Source organism: Lepisma saccharinum, chromosome 18, assembly GCF_977018435.1.
Source record: "Lepisma saccharinum chromosome 18, izLepSacc3.1, whole genome shotgun sequence".
In the NCBI taxonomy this organism is placed as follows: Eukaryota; Metazoa; Arthropoda; class Insecta; order Zygentoma; family Lepismatidae; genus Lepisma; species Lepisma saccharinum.
In genome coordinates this window covers 9,737,862-9,759,033 of record NC_139246.1, presented here as the reverse complement: position 1 = coordinate 9,759,033, position 21,172 = coordinate 9,737,862, and the positions used below count along the sequence as shown (strand labels likewise).

General features: G+C 36.0%; 1 protein-coding gene across 2 annotated transcripts in view; it reads left to right on the top strand.

Moving 5' to 3' along the window:
* LOC146002376 (uncharacterized) overlaps positions 1-18,185 on the top strand; it is a 33,080-nt gene extending 14,895 nt beyond the window's left edge. For both annotated transcript variants that reach the window (XM_083140105.1, XM_083140106.1), the window contains exons 2-5: positions 1,564-3,700; positions 8,076-8,229; positions 12,586-12,678; positions 15,735-18,185. In XM_083140105.1, the coding sequence (XP_082996231.1) occupies positions 1,592-3,700; positions 8,076-8,229; positions 12,586-12,678; positions 15,735-15,883 (2,505 nt within the window). In that variant the 5' untranslated portion in view covers positions 1,564-1,591 and the 3' untranslated portion in view covers positions 15,884-18,185. The remainder of the gene's footprint in view (positions 1-1,563; positions 3,701-8,075; positions 8,230-12,585; positions 12,679-15,734) is intronic.
* The last annotated feature ends 2,987 nt before the right edge of the window (positions 18,186-21,172 follow it).

The window sequence follows — 21,172 nt, the reverse complement described above, 5'->3', positions numbered from 1 at the left end:
AACTCCAACAATACTCTATTCCTCTCGTCACTGTGCATGCGCCTAGTGTTGGATGGAAGAGTCCATTTACTGGTAGGTAGCTTAGGTATCAATCTAAGAAATGGTATAAGTGGGAAGCACAGGTTCCGTTTCATGGTGTACGAGGGTCACTATTTATATTTTGAGCCTAACAATGAAAGAACAGGAATTTGGCATTGAAAACTGCTTTATTGTTTTTCAAAGTATTCTCCTCTATGGTCAATACACTTTTGCATTCGTTCGAACCATTTGTCAAAGCAGTTTTTCCAATCTTCTTGAGACACCTCCATAATATGGTTTTTGAATGCATCAACGGCGTCTTCCGCCGACGAAAATCGTTGTCCACACAATTTATTCTTGACATTCGGGAACAAGAAGAAGTCATTGGGTGCCAAATCAGGACTGTACGGCGGATGACCCATCAATTCGATTTTTTGACTGTTCATAAAGTCTGTTGTTAGACGAGATGTGTGACAGCTGGCATTGTCTTGATGAAGAATGATCCGACGGCGTTTGTTTGTTTTCCGTATTTGACCGAAGACCTCTGGCAAACAAATTGTTGTGTACCATTCAGAGTTGACCGTTCTACGTTCCTCTAAAGGCACAGTTGCCACATGACCAGTTTTTCCGAAAAAAACAGGCGACCATTTGTTTTGATGTGCTTCGAGCGTGAACAACTTTTGTTGGATTGGGTTCATCTTGAAACACCCATACAGTCGACTGCTGTTTACATTCCGGCTCATATGCATATATCCATGATTCGTCACCTGTTACAATCTTATATACGTCTTTTGAAGCACCACGATTGTATTTATTGAGCATTTGTTTGCACCAATTGAGGCGAGCGTCTTTTTGAGTTTTTGTCAAATTGTGTGGGATCCAACGAGAACATACCTTTCTCACAGCTAAATGATCATGTAATATTTTATATATGCTGGTGGAACTAATGCCTATGGTTGCCTCAATCTCACAGTATGTCACATGACAATCTTGCAGTATTAGGTTTTGCACAGCATCAATGTTTTCTTGAACAACAACTGATTTTGGACGACCTTTGCGAATCTCGTCGGTGAGCGAATGGCGGCCACGATTAAATTCGTTATACCAGCGTTTCACAGTGGCAAAGGATGGGGCTTCATCGCCAAATGTGGAAGTAAGTTGATCGATGCACTCTTGTCTTGATAATCCACGTCGAAAATCATAAAAAATCATCACACAAAAATGTTCACGAGTTAATTCCATTTTATTGTTGTCGCGCAATCTCCAAGGCAACATAAACAACACAAATCAAGCTATTGACAAAACATTTGAAGTACGTTATGGTCAATAATGCCAGACGATTCCGTGCAAACGTCAAATTGCGCCTAACTTCAATCAGTGTTGCCAAGGCTCAAAATATAAATAGTGGCCCTCGAATGTACAGCAGTGTTGTCACTATTAAATTTCCAAACCATGTATCAGGACTCTAGGCTCAAGACGGTCTGTATAAATTTTGTGTGTTTCTTGTTACCTCATTAAATTTCAGTTTTTTAATTGTACTTTCAGAAATGAGCCATTGAGTTCTTGCTTTGGGATGGAGAAAATGGATACAAGCTCTGGTGATGATTCTGGTACCGAAGTAAAATGTAAACGGAGTGGTCAGAAAATGAAATTACAACTTGAATCTTCAGATGAAGATAATTTGGAAAGAGATAAGAGGAGTCCACATAAAAGTAAAAAGAAAGTTAGTGGGAATCTTGAGAGAAAGAGAACTGATAAAATAGCAAAGATAGCATCAGATGGTTCGTCTTCCAGTGATGATGAACCGATAACCAATAAAAAGCATGCAGCAAATATGAATAAAAATAGATCCAGTGCAGTTAAAAGTGATGAAATAGAATCAGTGTTGAATGATATTTCGTCTGGCTCGGAAGGTGCTGATAGTGATTTTGAGGAACAGAGTCTAAAGGTTCAGCGAAAATCAAAACTTAAGCCTAAATCCAAGCGCAAAGTGAACCGGAAAGAATATTCTAGTGATGATAGTGATTCTGATGAACCTGTAGTTACTACAAAAGCAAAAATTAAGGGAGTGAAGAAAGATAAAAGTGATGATAGTGATTCTGATGAACCTGTAGTTACTACAAAAGCAAAGATTAAGGGAATGAAGAAAGGTATAAGTGATGATAGTGATTCAGATGAACCTGTAGTTACTACAAAAACAAAAATTAAGGGAATGAAGAAAGATATAAGTGATGATAGTGATTCAGATGAACCTAATGCAAAAGGAAAGATTAAGGGAGTGAAGAAAGATGTAATTGTAAGTAAGAAGTTGAATACAAGTGCAGGTAGAAAAAGTGATTCTTCAGTTTATAAAATACATGTTTCACAGAAGAAAAGTAAACCAAAGTCTTCATATAGGGCATGGAATGTTAAAGATTATGCAAATAGTTCATCAGGTAGCGAAATCGATAGGAAGATTAAAAAAGAAGAGAGTGATTTTTCAGACAGTGATAAAGAATCATTGGATAAATCCAAAAAATGTTCTGGTTCCAAACAAGCTGTTGTGAAGAAGGAAGATGAAGATCCAACTTCAGATGTAGATGACAAACATGCTAGTAAAAATAAGAATATACAACGTACGATTAAAAAGGAAACAAGCTATTCTTCAGACAGTGACAAAGAAGCTGTAAAGGATAGCAAACAATCTAAACAAGCTGTAAGAAAGAAAATTGCAAGTGATAGTGGTGTGGAAAGCAAAGGGAAGAGGTTGAAACACCTTCCACACACTGGTGCAAATCAAAAGATAAAATTTGAACCTGATTCTGAAGACAGTGATAACGTTACATTGATTTCTGTGAAACAAAAATCTCAAAAAGTTGCTAAAAATAGTACTGGAAAGAAGTCAGCTGTGGACAATAGTGATTCTGATTCTGCAGATAGTGACAATTGCACCTTGAGTTCAGTCAAACGAAACTCACAAAAATCGTCCAAAGTTAATAGTACTAAAAAGAAAGCTGCAGATTCTGATTCTTCAGACAGTGACAATTGTCCTCTAAGTTCTGTGAAGCAAGATTCCCCAAAGCACACTGGAAAGACATCATCTGTAGATAATAGTGATAATTCTGATAGTGATTTCAAGCCATTAAGTAAGAAGAAAAATGCAAGTGTTTTGAAATCAGAAAAGAAGAAATCAGAAAGTGACATTTCATCAAGGAATGCCAGTAGTGATGAAGAAGATAAACCAAGAGAGAAAAATACTTCTGACAAAACAAAGCCTATGAAAAAGAAACAGGAAAGTAATACTTCAAATAGTGATATAGACTCTGATAGCAACAGTTATAGCCCCAAGGAAAAGGAAGACAAGAAGATCACCAACAAAAAAGAACTTCCATCTTCAAAGAAGCAAATTAAAGCTCAGGTGAATAGTTCATCAGACTCGCCAGATGATGATAAACCCCTTGCTAGAATGGATAATAAAGCTAAGAAGAGTGATAGCTCAAGTGATGATAGCAGTGACGAGGCCCTAAGTAAAACAGCTGAGAAGAGTAGAAAGAGGAAGAAATCAAATGATAAGGTAGAAGAAAGAAAAGTGAAACGCCAGAGAAAGTCATCCAGCTCAAAACGAAAGGGAGATAGTAATTCTGACTCGAGTGATGATGACTCAAAAAACAAAACGGAGAGAAGGTCAAGAGGTGGTGGGCAGGTAAGTGGCTTGTAAGTTTTTTTTAAAAATTGTTTATTTTTAGCTGATAAGTGCTTGTGTTCCCTATCATATGGTTTGCTGCATGGACAAAGTATAGTTGCATTTTGTATACAGGGTGTCCGAAAAAGAACTCTGGGTTTTGGATTCAAGTTATTTTTTTAGATTCTGAATCATGCTTGTGCGTAATTTTATGGAAGTACAATGTTCCAAATTGCATTACCTTTGTGTAATTCAATGGGTGCACCATTTAAACATATCCACGGGAATTTCATCAAAGGATGTGATATTTTTTGGAGCAGGTGATCGAGTGACTGGATACTTTCTTGATACACAGTGTCTTTTATGCTGCCCAAAACAAAAAAAATTGTAAAAAGTTGTCAATCGGAATAACGGATTTCTTCATTTTTACACAAGAAAGTACTTACTGGAATGAGTTTTTCTAGCATTTGGATACTTCGTGGAGATATTTTCTGTCATCGTAGAATCTACTAAAAAAAAAAAAAAGGTAAAGTGCTCCCTTGTGCTTAGCACCACGCCATGAAGGCGTATAGGGGGTGTGGGAGTAACGCCCCACACTTTCTTCATCCGGTTGTGAGTGGGGGTGATGTGATCAGCATCACGCCCCTGACCGCCTTTACCCCCCAGGGTTTCCCCCAGGTACCCATGTCATTCGACGCTGGGTGGGTGCCGGAGCCGCTTCCAACGTTAGAAAAGTTCCCGGATTTGAACCGGCCGGGGATCGAACCCGGGACCTTTAGCATGGTAGTCAGACGCGTTACCGACTGAGCCACTGTAGAATCTGCTGGAGCTGTAAATTATGTGTTTTTCACAAAAAATATTTATCCGACGCACAATTACCGTTGCTGTTCCTTCCTTGGTCTACATGAACCAGATGATGATGACCTAATCTCCTGTCAGTGTTTCCAACGGCGCAGTTGTTTTGCAAGAAGATGAAAACGAAAAATACCTTCTCGATATTACTACGACCCAAAATTTTAACTATATTTGCCTAACCTAACCTTACCGTGAATGGTTTATGGGGCTATCCGGGAATGGTTTTTGGGGATGGTCATTTTTTGGTTAAGAAAGTTGGAAACACTGTACACCCACTGATACTACTGAAGCTGTACATGCCATATTGTGTCTTAAGGAAGCGAGAAAAGGACAAACAATAATTACTGTTATTGACATTATTTTCATCAGAAAAGCAAAATGTCACCTTAAACAATGTTTCGCAATGCACAATAGCTAAGTACGAATATAAAAAGTGACAAAATAAACGAGTGAAAGGTGTTCGGCCGATCGACAACATTTAATAAAAAATCAATTGGGTCAAAATCGTGACTTGACTGAGACCAATGAATGGAACCTGCTCTGTATCTTTCTCTCTGGGAATGGGTTGCATGGGTTCCATGACATACTGAACAAGTATGTGATGCTGCTGCTATCTGGTGAGGAATGTGTGAAATAAAACTTGCTTGTTCTCGCTTCTCAATTTCACTCAAATCACCATTGTCATTGTATGCTGCAACAAAAATAGTATACTCATGTTCGAAAGCCCAGAGTTCCTTTTCGGACCTGCTGTATTTAGTAGATCACTAAAGGTTAACAAGTACTCAAGTGTCTTTAACTCCGGAATTCCCAAGGATGGAACATGTTAATCAGTTCTGTACTATCAATATCTACTTATATCAGTAGTGATCAAATTGCATGTTTCTATAAATATCCTTCATAGTTTGCGTAATTTTACTATTGTCTCCGAGAACTTACACAGCTTGTAGAAGACATCAAGGTGAACAAATGTTCTTATTCACAGCACCGCAAATTCAGAGCTGTCAGTTAAAAGTTGTTACTTTCTTGGGCACGTAGAAATAGGCTGTGTTTAAACCAGTCAAAGAAGGTTTGTTACCTTCACTTACTTATTCCGATCCTTTTCTAAGGATTGATGTCAAGGTTTTACAAGGAGCTCACCATCTGTCACAATCTTCTGCCAACTTCCTTCCTTCATCGTCATTGTGATCTGTCCGGCTTGCCGTCTTCTTCCATTTAATCATCATGGCTTCAAATGTTCAGGGGATTGGCCTACAGCAGTGGTTCCCAAAGTGTGCAGGGTGCTGTGGCTGGCTTTGCAGATGCACCGCGAAATGTTCCAATATTTTCAGTCAAATTATATGATAGTTCCCCAAATACAGCATGCACCAAAAGTCCGGGAACACTTTTAAAAAAATATTGTAGCCAAACGAGTAGCATTACAAAGTGACAAAGTGCATCATTTCAAAGAGAAAAGTTGTAAGTTTTATTCTCATTGCAGGTGTTATGTCTAGTTCCATATATTATCACTAGGTGGTGTCATAATCAAGATGGCACTTTCTGGAGCTGAGAAGGCTTTCTGCATTCTAGAATTTGACAAAACAAAGAGTGCAACGGATGTCCAACGAAAATTTAGGATGATGTGCGGGAAAGCAGCACCAACCAGGAAGGCAATCTACAATTGGCATGTAAAGTTTGTTGAAACTGGGTGTTTGTGTGTCAAGAAGAGAAGTGTTCGGCCAGTTGTGAGTGAAAATAGCTTTCACAAGGAGTCCGAGAAAATCTATACGCAGAGCTTCACGTGAGTTGGAAATGTCAACAATGACTGTGTGGCGTGTTTTGCGTAAAAAATTAAACATGAAACTGTACAGACTACAGTTAGTGCAAAAGTTATATCCTAAAGGCAAAGACCAGCTCCAGAAAGTGCCAACTCGATTATGACACCACCTAGCAATGATATATGGAACTACACATAACACCTGCAATGAGAAAACACTTAACAACTTTACTCTTTAAAATGATATACTTTGTTACTTTGTAATGCTACTCGTTTGGCTATAATAATTTTTTTAAAGTGTTCAAGGACTTTTGATACATGCTGTATGTGCTTATTTAGTACTTTTTACACACAAAATGTTTCTGAATTTGAAGTATGTGTTTATTTTCTAACTTCAGGCAAGCAACCTAACCACGCTAACTGAGCATTGCAAGTGTTAGATAGGCCTACATCCTGACGGGTACTGTGGAAATGTCTTGAACCACTAAGGGTGCCGTGAAATAAAATGTGTGGGATTGCACTGTGGTTCAGATCCCACTTTAAACTGTAGTCCAGTCCATATTAGTCTTATCTCTGCATAAAGTGGAGTTTAAGCAGCAAATGAAAGAAAACAAAGAAATCCAATCTGTTTCTTTGTAGAATGTTTGTCATTTCATAACACACCAGTAAATTTTATGTTTCTACTTTTACAGTGTCAGTTAAAATTTTACATCAGTCAATTTATAAAATATATGTACGTATACTGTACATCAAAATTGAAGGAAAATGGATTTGCTCATCAGACAAAGGATGCAGCATGTTGGTCTCTGAGCATCATGCAAACAGATTGCAAAATATCAACCATTTATTTTGTCTGCTGAGTGTTTTTTTTTTCATTTAGTGTTGAAATCATCATCACTTCTGGCACTCTTTCATGTCCTTGCATAGTAAATTTGTAAATTGGCTAGCTCAAAACATATAAAAACACTTGTATGACACTTTGACTGCTTCACCACTTCCAAAGAGGAGAAATGCACCCAGTAGAAACCAGTCAAAATATAATAGCCCTCTTCAAATGAGGAAGTAATGGGAAAGACTCTCCAGTTACTGGAAAGTTTCAGAATTTTTTCAGCGGTAGTCTAGTGTCGCTTGTACGTACACTGTGTTTCTTCTACAGCTGATGATAGAGATTGCTGCTGCGAACATTTTGAAAATCTCCAGTTTTGGTGAGCACAGTGGAACTCAGATTATACGTTCACAGATTTTACATTTACCCGCAATGTTGATGGTCTGAACATAACAAAATGTTATAAAATTTTCCTCGATTTTACATTTTTTTCTTTTTTTGCTTGGTTCCCTGAGAAATGTAAAATCGAGTTTCCACTGTACTTCGTATATGATAGAGCAGTAATGAAACCAGAAAATTGAAACCAAATTACCCACAGGGCAGAAAGATAAGACCTTTTCGCCAATACGTAAGAAATATAAAATAATATTAAATGTAATTAGAGTTCATATTTTTCTTATTTTGCCTCATTATTCCTGACATTTTTTGTTAATCATAATGATGAAATGATGAATTTGATAAAAGAACGTACATAAAATAATGCCCACACCCAGGCAGGATTCAAACCTGGAGCCCTTCATGGTTTATCGTGAGTCGGCCACCAAGGCAACATGAAATAGTGATGCACAATTTAACTATATTTTTAGACAGAACTTGCATTAATATATACTTTTAAGTTAAATAGAGAGCAGTATTGGTATGTTGATAATTTGTGTTTTTTATGCATAACATTTTTTTTTCAGTCAAAAGGAGCTAAGAAAATAGAGAGACTAAAGCAGTATTTAAGTACTGCAGGAATTAGAGTGAAGAACTATGCAGAACTATGGAAAGACTGTAAAAGCGATAGAAAAAAAGCTGATTGTCTTCTGAAGTTGCTGGAGGAAAGTGGCATTAAAGGTAAGTTAAGGAAAGCTAGGGAGAGGTGGAAATACAAATCGAGGAAATTATGTGTCACTATAGAACTGTTAAAAACCAGATAGGACTGAGGCCTTTTTATACTTGATGTTGCTGCAAGCATGTTCCTCCTGAACAGATGTTTAAATTAATGAATACTACAGGGCATGAAATTTCAATTTTGAAGTCAGTCGCCGGACTAAAATCTTTGGTCGCCACTATTTTACTGATATAAAAATATGAGAAATTATTAAAAAGAACATACCTTAGGAATTAATGTTTGTGTAGCGCTGTCGTTCTACACTGAAGTACCACTTATTAATTGCAGCTGCTGGGCTAAACACTGACAGAGGGGGTCCATTTACTGAAACTCAGAGCAAATCATCCAGTGTCTCAGTCTTCAGAGAGTTCTGTGAATCTTCTCCACCATCTGATTCAAAGTCAGAGAAGGAAACAAAAGTTTGTATTCTGTCCACTCTGCTAACAGAACATCCACTTCATCATTATAGAGGCTCAGGTTCAAGTACATGTAGAGCTACTGAAGAATATTTTCTTTGGGAGGCCAACCCAAGGTGTCGAAAACATGCAGACATGCAATCACATCTGTTGATATAGATTGCAATCTTTCTGTGATGTACACCTTCGCATTGTTAATTAAGTTTCCTCTAACAGTCTGAAACTCTTGCTCTCCATTTTGAATGTTTGTGAGCTGCACATCCCTGATCTTCCCTGAAATTGATACATGGTCCAAGAAATCTTGTTCTCTTGGTCCAACATTAGATTCCAGGTCAGCCAAAACTGAAATACAGTGTTCAATACTTATTTTCAGAGATGAAATCAAAAGATTCTTATTTTTTAGTGCCACGCTTAAAGGGTTCAGTTTCCTGTAAAAATCCTAAAAGAAATACAGAAGCTTAACAAATTTAAATTGCTTCAAACTTTTCAGCAAACCCTTAGCTTTAGCGCCATCATTGTTTTTTCCATGGGCCACATGGTCAAGATGGGTCACAACAGCTTTCCATGATTGCAAGAGATCTCTTACAGCACTTTATTTGCTGGCTAACCACCTAATAGTGTGGATATCACTCAGTTTTGGACTTTCTTCTCCTATAACTTCTGACGTTTCTCTCAAGAGGTGAAGTCTTTAGCAGAGCCATGATAAAACTGAAAAATATTCCTAATCACTCTACGATATTTAACTCCAACACAGCTAACTGCAAACGGTGTGCAAGGCAGTGAATATTTATCATTTTATTACAAATAGCTTTCATTTGCACAGTCAATCCTGATTTGTGCCCGACCATATTTGCTGCACCATCAGTACCCAAGCCTACAATGTAATACTTGTTTCTGTATTTATTTGAACCTATTGTCTTATCTAAATAATCAGTTATGGCTGTGAAGTAACCAGCAGAAGTAGAGTTTGGAAGCTCTATTACTCCTAAAAGGTCCTCTTCGATGTGACCATAATTTGCATCCACGTATCGAACATGCTCGACTGATGCTCTATGTGTGGATCCATCCATCAGAAGGCTGATGTATATACTTTTTTTTTTATTTTCTCCACTAGATCTAACTTCAAAGATTCAGCTATGAAATGAATAAATTCTCTGCATTGCTTTTCATTGCCATACTTATGTAGAACACTCACACTTAATTTTCCTGCCAAACACAGCAGATCTACAAAGTCTTTAAATGGCTTCTCATGTTTAGCTACATAGTATGCTACATTAAATAAATTTGTAAGATGGGGTTGGCGTTGAGTGGACACGGGGTTTTCAATCGGCTCGCTTTCCAAAACCATGTACGAACATTGGATTGAGATGTTTGGGCATGTTTGACTCACATTTGAAACTAGAAAAGTTTAGTCGCCAGCCCCAAACTTTTTGGTCGCCAATGGCGACCGGATATTTCGTGCCCTGGAATACTATATGCCATACCCTCCTCAGAAAAGATGCGCGTATGGCATATTGTTGTATATCGGTGGAGAGAAAGCACTGGTTGCAAATATTTTTAAAAACGTTCTAATTATTGGACATGACTTGGTGTAAATGTTATGGCTGAAATTGTCTTTAGTGGCGATCCATGTAATGATGTGTTTGGGGCTCGAAACATATAAATCTGAACCTTTTCCTTGCGTACAGATAGAGTTAAGAATTAAAACAAAAGCTTTGAATTGTAATGAACACTTTCTTAAACTTTAAAATCCACTCAAATACTGTATTTCACCACATAATCGTTGCACCCTAATTTATCCAGTCCAAAAAATTGGTTTGTCATATAACGAAACCAATTATAGCAGCACAGAGTTTTCGGACATGTAAGGTTACATTTTGTAAATCTGTACTTTGTAACACTAGTAAATTTTCACAAGTGAATTTTTTCGACTATATTGCACATATCACTAGCAACTAATATCTTAACTTTTTCATGCAGAAAAATGTTCACTAAACTGTCATGAATAAATGAAGTGCATTGATTTGGATTGTTCAGTTTGAATGCATATTGAGGAGTATTCCGTGCATCCTAATCTTGCACCAAAGACAGTTTACTTAGTGATAAATAAAGTGCCAGTAATACTGGCACAATCAAAAAACAAAAACTTATGTTGATCACACCCTACTTTTTTCCAAAATATTTGCAATCATTTTGTGGTGTAATACGGTATTATATGTAGATTGTAAGTCAACCAACTCTCATGCAAAGTAAGTGAAAACTAATTTGATTTTATCATCCAAGTTACAAAGAAATTGCATATGCGTGGGAGGGGGAGAGGCTCAGGATATTGTTAGTGCTGGACTTTCACGTACCGTATATAAATCCATGCCTGGTGGTAATTCCAGCTGACAATACAATTCCTCCATGCACTTGTAATCAGTTTTAAGCCTGAGAACACAATCTCTCATTAGTGCAACTTAACTTCCTTCTATTTTTGTATTTTTATCTACCAAATATGTAATGATAAACTGTTACATACAGTGTGTTTTAAAAGTTCTGCAGGATTCTAGAAACCTATAACTTTGAAAGTAATACGTTTATTGCAAGAAAATATTGTTTGTTACACAGAGGAAACTTCAAAAATTAATGTTTGATTTGGTTTGGTTCATCGCCAGGTCTCCAGCTTGGCACAATTTACTTCCAAACACACTTGCAATCTTAGTTTGAATCCGAGAATTGCTTTCTGATGGTGCTCGTCCGGAATGTTGTGAATCGCATCACGTATCTTGAACTTCAGGTCGACAACACCTGCCAGTTTCTGTGCACCCGGGTCTTGACATGTCCCCATAGCCAGTAATTGCAAGGTGTAAGGTCTGGTGACCTTGCGGGTCAATGTGTGAGTACTCTGAAGCCAATCCATCTCTCCCCAAATTGACCATCAAGAAACCCACAAACTTCAAGGTCAAAGTGTTTGGGGCACCATAATTGATGATGCCTATCCTCTGAAGTTCCGGAACAAGATATGTCTGTAACATGTTAAGGTAGCTGGCGCCATTCACCGTGTCCTCCTAGAAGAAGAATGAGGTGGTCCATGAAAACTGCACACCACACATTGAGTTTTGGGCTATCCCGCTTATGTGTCTCGGACTCATGTGGATTCTCAACCTCCCAAATTCGCCAATTGTGTCTATTCATGTTTCCCGAAACATGGGACGTGGCCTCATCAGAGAAAAGAATGAGAGGTCACCCCATTACCATTTAATCGGGCTAACATTAATGCACAAAATTCCTTCCTCATGCCACAGTCCTCTTCTATCAGATTGTGCACAAATCTCAACTTGTAGGGCCTGGCTTTCACTTTCTTGCGTAACATAGTGTGTAACATAGACCTCGCCACTCGAGTTCCAAGGATCTTCGTCTAAGAGATTTCATTGCACTCTGTTGCACACTCTCCTGCACTGCATCCACAACATCATTTCTCGTTCTTGGCCTCACACTACGTGACAAATCTGCTACACTTCCCGTAGCCTTAAACTTTTCGTACCATCTCTCAGTACTTGTCACCGCTGGAGGTGTTTTTTCCAAATGTTGTTTGGAACCTTCTCTGCAACAAAACACAAGATTTTTAACTTGGCAAGCCATAACACGCACTTTTCCTGCATCAATGCCATCTTGGAATCACGTGATCGCTTGCACACACATCATTCAGCAGTGTGGGCAGAACAAAATTTTAAATTTTCCTCTTGTGTAAAAAAAAAAGACAATATTTCGTGGTAATAAACCTATTACTTCAAAGTTATAGCTTTTTAGAATCCTGCTGAACTTCTAAAACACACTGTATGTGCTACATACTTGTTTTTTGGTAATAATGTTGAACAAAGCTATTTAGCTCATATTGATGCATAAGATATTGATTTTCAGGACGTCCAACCCTTGAGAAGTGCAAGAAATTGAAGAAGAAGCGCGAAAGTGAAGCAGATGTTGCAGAATTGGATCTGGGGAATATTGTCACAGGTAATATTCTGTTATTCTTCATGTTATTTTAACTGTTTCAGCTATATCCATGCAAGGGTCGTTCAATGTTGACCGAGACAATTGTGAATAGAAAAGTGGTAAATTGCTGGAGAACAATAGAACTGCCAGAGAATGTACCTTAATTCTTTATGAGTATTTCACATGGCACATGCACAGTAGTGTTAGCAAAAATTTTGGCAAGCAGTGTGTCTGTAGCTGTGAAGCAGCTGTGTATGATCAAATTCCTTGTGAAGGAGAACCTGAATCCAGCTGAAATTTTGAGAATATTGCAAGCACAGTATGGGGAGCAAACAATGTCACAGGCAAGAGTGTTTTTCTGCAGTCAGCCTCCTCAATTTTGAAACAGGAGATACATCAAAAACAGAACAGACTTCATCCATTTCCTTTAGTTTCTCTTGGGTTGGCAGAAAGACAACATTTCCATTCTTGAATTTAAGTGAGTCACTTTCTCCAGATATGAAAATTTTACTCCAACATGTCAGGCATATTGATTTAACTGGTATAAGGCTTACTTGACACTTTTTTGCCTTACCATATGATGCAAATTGATTTTAAAATTTCCCTTACTTAACTTTTTCTTTAAGCGGTACTTCTGGAGATCACAACATACTTTACCATTTAAAAAGCTATATTTAATGGTATTTGCATATTGTCTCTAAGCCATACATCTGTAGTCTTGACCTAAGAAGTGTTATCATTTTCACTGACTTTTTTAAGATTAGTTAGGTCTTTGGGAACCTTACCAAAAAGGTATTTATGACAGTCCTCTCCAGTTAAAAATATTACAGAACACTCCATTTCCTGTCACAGATAACAAACATTCACAAGTCACTACTCTCAGCACATTAGGCAAAGGAAGAATGACAGCAGAGATTGTCATTGCACAGATCAATTCCAGTCTTGCCTCACATCCTATCAAAACACATCTGAATCTTCTACTGTGCATGACTCACATCTACTTCAACAAATGTATTTTCTTGAAGGGGGAAAAAAACGGAAAATAAAGGAAACAAAAAATAATATATTCTACCAGCTTGGACCCTCCAAGATAAATAGTCAACTTTCAGTGGAGTGCCCAAGGAGGGGTTGGTGGGGGTCATAACCCAATACCTTTGGCCTAGCGTTCTATAAACAATTACGTCAAAGGCAGGATAATGTGGCAAAAACAGGGCTGTATACTAAAAAAGTATATGTAACCCCCTCCCCTCCCTTTCAAAATTCCCGGGCATGCCACTACCTATCTTAAGCTGCATGCACTGCTACATTTAAAAAAATGTGGAGGAAGCTCAGTTTTGGAGCTGACAATACCAACTGGTCATGGATACCTAATAATTTAAACCTTTTGCAATGATATTTTGCAGATTTTCAATTGTCATATCTTGTAATTTCAATTGCTGGTAAGTCAAGTATTAAAACCTTATGTTTAGGGGCATGCATATTTCGTTTTTAACGAAAAAACGAAATTTGAAAAAAACACATTGTAGTGTTAATTTTTCATGTTTTTGAAAGGTGTGAGATGCATTTTGTGACCATGTTTTGTCACGAAATAATGAGAAATGAACTGCAAAAAGCAAAATTAACTCTTAAACACGAAATTTACCGTTTATATACCGACACGACACCTTCCGAGGTCTGAATTATCCTGAGAGTTATGCAATTCCTGGATAATTGATTAATTCTGCTGTTAATATTGGAGAAGCAAAAATGGACTCCTTTACACTCTGATAACTACATAAATGTGCTATTAGAAGTGAGATGTTAATTCTGTGGAATAAGTGTAGTTTTTAAATCAAATTTAGGATTATATTCACAATTTTAAAACCAAAATGTATTTTTATATACCACCTTTCATCCAATTTTTCACCGCTATAACACCGATATTTTATTTTATTTACCACTTTTGAACCCGAAATTGACTCAGTTTTTGTACCGAAATTTTGCTTTTTTATTTACCAAAAATATGTGCCTCTACTTATGTTACTATATTTTCTGAGCCTTTATTTAACCCAAATTAAAGAAGAGAAAGAAAAGACTTCATTATTATAAGTATGGGATTTAGTTTAACCTTACTTCGCAATGTCAGAAATTAGGTGACCTACGTTATCTCATATTGACCAAAACGAGTTGAATCTAAAAGTTGAGATTTTTACTGTGAGTTAGGTTCATGCAGGGATTCCTTTATGCTAAGCCCCCCCCCCCCCCCGCCCGATGGTGCAGAGGTAGCGTCATCGCCTTGCAATGAAGGGGTCCCGGGTTCGATACCTGTTGGAGGCACAAATGGTTCGGATCCCACTTTAAACTGTAGGTCCAGTCCCGATTAGCCTTCCTGTGCATAAAGTGGACTTAAAACACGAAATCAATCAACCTTTATGCTAAATTTCAGAATTTTTCAAGAGGACCCATCTGAGATATTTAACCCCTAAAACTGTCAAAATTCAATGAACGGCCCTGTTTGAGCCCATGCTGTAAAAAAGGGATATTAAGATATTAAGGTTTCTGAAAAGTGCTACATGAGCAAGAAAAGCCATGCACCATGTTGAAAAAATGACTGCCCCAGAAGAACTAAAGAAATTTTTTTTTTTTTTTTTGTACATTGGTTTTGATATCTAGAAACATGTACAAACGTATGTACTAAAGATGAACATTTTCTAAAATTTTATATTGGTACGTTATCAGTATCAGCCGAAATTCCTGGAATTTTCTCAAGCCAAAAATATGCTGGAGATTGTTTTCCATAAGTTTTTTACTTCTTTACCATGAGTTTTTTTACTTGTTTTCCATGAGTTTTTTTACTTGTTTTTCATAAGTTTTTACTTGTTTTCCATAATTATTTTTACTTGTTTTCGATAATTATTTTTACTTGTTTTCCATAAGTTTTTTTTACTTGTTTTCCATATTTTTTTGCTTGATTTCCATAGGTTTTTACTTGTTTTCCATAAGTTTGTTTACTTCTTTCCCATGATTTTTTTTTACTTGAGGAAGACACAAGAAACTACACAGATTAACTTTTAAATTATTTCATTTTTATTGTCTAGGACGAAGAACACGCCGTCAAACAGACTGGAGATATAGTGAGGATATGAACAGTGCTAAAGTTGCTATTAAAGAAGAGAAGCTTGCTGAAATTAAGAAAATGTACTCTAGAATTAAAGATATTGTTAGTTCTGAAAGTGGATCTGATTAATAATTAACTATTAGAAAGTAATGCTAAAGCAGAAGCCCTTATGGTTTCTAGATTAACAAAAATGTAATGCTAAGCTCCATACTTTTAGCTGTGGTATTGAAACCTGTTGTGAATATATATAAACATTGTTTTGTAAAAATGTAATCTGCAAATGCAAACTGTTGAGCTAGTAGATTCATAACTAGCTGAAATAGTAAGTACACAGAATTATTTTGCTTAGAGAAATGTGTTTAAAGTAAGCTTATTTAATGCATTTTATTTGTTACTCACACACTGCCATTTGTTGTAACAATTGTTATGTCTAATGAGCTCGTGCAATTTGTAATTAATTGTAGCAAACTTTTTCTAAAAATTGTCACAATTTTGTAATAAGTTTCACAGAATGACACAGACCATGTCCACATTGTCAAACATTACTAAAATTTATATTTTTCATTTATAAGAAAAAATATATTGAGAAAATTACTAATGTTGCTATTTTAAGGTAATAAGAAATATTTGTATAAAATAATTTTTAATGCTGAACTATGTGTATAAAAGGTACAAGTTCTCTTCACATCTTTGAATAAATGTTCATAATAAAAATGTACCATATTTTACTGAACTAGATTTGTGTAAATTTCTTAGTTTGCTTTTTACATCCATTCTGTTAAACTAGAAATTTGTGCAGCTGCAAAATTGTATTTCAACTGCAATTGTATGTTTTATTTTCTAAGCAGCTGTTTGGTATGAAGTTATATAAACATGTGCATTCAAGATAAGAAAGTGGATCATTGATGTGCCATAACCCCTTCTTTGAGGATTACTGTGTGTTGTTATTTTTTTTTTCCATTGTTTTGTTGAGGCCAGACCTCCTCAGTTGTAGTAATCTCACATCGCTTTGTATTATTATATGTATCAATTCTTGAAACTTTCTTTGTAAAATGTCACAGTTAAATGCATTCCACTTTTATCAGATTGTGACAGGCCTTTAGTACAAACTCCGTTTTCATTGTCTTTACTACACTGAAATTTTAGTCGTGACAAGACATAAAAAGTCATATGTATGAAGCCAGTAGAACCCTAAGCATCATTTGTTTTTAATATAAATTGCTCAGAAAATGTTTTAATTTTAAGAGAAGATAGCAAAAATGTTTCTTACAAAGATGTATATTTTTTTATCTTAAAGTTTCTTTGGATTTGTGTCACGTCATTAGCTGTGTTCTACATATTTTTAAAACACTAGAAAGTAATGTGTATTTGTATATATTTGATTCTGTATTATTTGCACCATTTATCAATATGTTAGGAATGTTGTATATGCACTTTATTATGGATAACACCTGTGGTAAGTACATGCATATTGGTTAGTGTCTACCTTTGGAGTTTTTCAACAGTACAAAACTATATTCTCAGGTGATGCGAACACTTTGCAGATGACTAGTTTTATAAGCAATACAATTTGTGAATCAACAGATAAGCGATTATCAGCTGAACATGGCATTAATTAGGTGCTAAAACTTGGGGATAATTTTACTGATCTTAACTAACTCTCTAGCCTTCCTAAACCCGAACGTTTTTGGCTGCAGCACCACAAGAATTCCATCTGTCCCTCTCCTGTGCAAGATCAATCCAATCTTTTCCATTCTTACCGATTTCCTTTAGGTCCATCTCAACGCTATCCCTTCATCTTTGTCTTGACCTTCCTACAGGTCTCTTACCATCAGGTTTTCCAACCAGAATCCTGTAAACTCTTCTTGATTTTACCGATCTTATGTGTTATTAATCCTGCATTACCATGCGGCAACCACACTGGACTCTTATGGACTGCATTTTCCATGTGTGTGTGTGGTAACATTGTCGCCTTGTAATCAAGAGGTTTCAGGTTCCATACCCAGTGTATGCCAGTCCCAACTAACCTATCTGTGCACAAAGTAAATGTGAAACTCAAATAAGTGTTTATATATTCCTTGCATAATATTTTCTATAGATGGACTGATATGAAATTGTGGCCGATACCAATATAAAATTTACCAATAACCGATATTCTGCCAATCCGATATAAAAATCCAAATGGTTCATTGGCCTCATTACTAAATGTGTGTAACCAGATAAACCCAAACTTTTGCAATGCAAAAGAAGCTTCATATTTGTGCATTTACTCGTACTTTAAAACAGTAGAGAATGGATGCTACATGTTTAATTCAATAAAATTTTAACAAAATGCCACAATATTGCACTAAATTGTAAGATAAATACAAATTGAAGGTGTTATCGGCAATCAGTACGATAATTCTTCTGCTAAGACGTTATCATCTACACCCCCCCCCCCCAAAACCCAAAAAAACATGCTTTCGACCTAGATTTTTGTTCATTTCGGGGTGTTTTTTTTTTCACTCTGTGATTTAGCCACAAACACCCCTAGCAAGAACTACTGCTCATGAGACAGTTACTATGAAATGAACTACTGTTGCCAACTTAGTATTTTGGAGCAAGGTTTGTCCAAATCACAAATCTCACCAAGGAACTATATTTTCATCTAGTACCTAACCAGTCTCACTTGTAGTTCAAGGCAGTCTTGACTTTGCAGTGTAGCTCTAGTTGCTTCAGAGAAATAGTATTCTCATTTTAGATGAGATTTAGCTGTTTTCTACCTATCCGATGGGCCAACACTGCCATATACCGGCAGGACTGACTGGTAACTGGGCCCCTGAACAGGCATATGAATAGCCCTGTAGCACACTGTCCCAAAGTCTTCCCTTGCATTGGCATCCTCTCCCCTTGTTACCTCTTCAGGGTAGCGAAAACTGCCTCCTTCTTCGCTTCTGTCGGCTGCAGAGAAAAATGTCCTCTGCAATATCTACTCGACGGCAATGCTCTTGGTTAATGTATTTAAAAAAATTGTTATTTTATTCAAAACAACTTTTTAATTCTTCACATTTTGCTGCACCGGTTACATGCATCTGATTGGTACACTCATACCTATATCGGCTGATACCGATTGAGTATCAATTATCTCTAATATTTCCATATCCCACAATTCTGTCTTTGTGTTTACATTTCATGGTATATATATAAATATACTAAAACTCGTTCCCATGAATAAACAAATGTACAGACATCACAGAGTGCTATCCACAAAAATTTCAAACAACATTACTTCATTACTTATTTGGTGGTAGTCATGCTAAAGAGAAATAAGGTATTAATAATGAAAGGAGACTATTGTTATTGATAGTCCAGAATACTATGTTGATATACTTCAATGAGCAAATTGTAAATTATTTCAAATATCAAATTACATTTTTTTTAAAGACCATCAATCTCTTGTAAATTTTATGTCTGCCAGATAGGAATTTGTATTTGATTGCTCTGGGCATATTCAGAACAGTTACTAAATAGGAAATATACAGAAATACCTTCCTAAGAATAAAATAATGTAATTCACATATCTAAATTTATCCACAATTGGAAGGTTAAGTAGAAGATAAATGCAAGATAGAATCATGATATTAACCTGTGTGACATGTCAAGGCAGTTTGCTGAATAGCAGGGCAGAAAGTTGAAAGCAAATTACAAGTCATGAATTGAAATATCCAAGGGGTAAAATTATTGCCGCTTGCCAGAATAAATCTTAATTCAGTAGACAATAATATGTATATTCTTTTTTGTGTGTGTGTGCTTTCCTCATTAAATAATTCCAACAACAAAATACAATCAAATCTGCAAATCTCTCTCTCTCTTAACTCAAGAATAGTAGACAATTTTTAATACATAATGGAGGAGTGTTATCCATACTAAGGTGTACATTTTTTTTTTTTATTTCAATAGAAGCATAGCATAGGCTAAAATTTGATAAAATTCATTTTGTTTTTAATAGTAAAACAAAGGAAGAAAATATGATTTTTTTTCCATGGTTGTGTAAGCTTTTAAATATATTTTTAGTTTTTATTTGAAAATTATTATAGATAGAAGGATTTGTATTACCTAAGTCCATGCATAGATGGAGTTGATTGTCAGATTGAAATAAATAGTTAACTAATTCACCTAAATCCTAATGTTTCACTTCTTAAAGTAATATTAACTGAAGTAAAATCGTATTTGAAATAGATACAATGTACACTGTACGTCACATTCATTCATTCACCATTTTCTTCTTAATGGACAGGATTTTCACTGAAACCTCCAGACTTTTTGGTGTTATGCACTACGTTTCATTCCATTGTACCGTGCGTCATCTACTAGATGATATCTTCTTTCCGTATTAACTATTCATTCCAGCTCATCTTAGCTAGGCGTACCAGATCACTATAAGCAAAATGTAGAAAGCAGTTGTTTATAATAAATATTACTAGGATATAGCAAATATTTAAAAATAACATTTTCTGTTCATCAAAACATTGAAATGAATACTTGGCTAGAAAATTCCTAAATTTTTAATCAAAAACATTTCAGTGTTTGAAATAAGGGTGTTCAAGATGGAATGTGTTTGGTCTTGATGGGGGTCAGAATGAGAAGCACAAAATCCAGGAGTCTGGGACAGGAAATGTTCAAGATTTCCAAATGCTACATGTTGTTTCTTCTGAAGTGATCATTTTCATAACTACTGGGATTTAATTTCTAACATTTACATTTGATGCATGACCATTTGAAATTTCCTGAAAATTTTGAACTCGGGATTGAGATGGATTTTTTTTTTTGCTTCAAGCTAACTTGTCCAAATGATCATTTCTTTCTCAATTTTCCCTGAAGGACATGTTCCTTAATGCAAATTATGTGATGCCCAAAATGTAGGACATGTCTAGAAAAAAGGAGAACATCTGGTAGCCCTATTCTTAGCCAATGTTCCAGCCAATTTCATTTTCTTGATCACTTGAAACTGAATTAATTGTACTAATTATTTTTTTGTCACTGACAAGTTCGTTACAGATACCGCAGCACATAATCTTAACTAGCCAAAAGAATTGCTTTATTGACTAATGTTTTTTAAGTGATGATCACGTAAAGTCAATTTTCACAAGTACTTTTATTACTAAAAATGCAAAAGTGTTGGCCAAGAGGGAATCAAATTTGTGGATATTTGATACAGGGCAAAACCTATTAACTTAATTAAGCCTAGTACAGTACTTTCATTGCTCACAGTGGAGACTTGGTAATATAATCCCTCTATTACTCTTCGTCCTAAATAAACAACCCAGTTGGATGTTACACTATTTTATACCAGTGGTTTTTGTATTTTAGGTGAACCTATGTAATATAACATTTTACCGCAATAATTTTTATATACTTTGGTTATAAAAGAGCATCCAG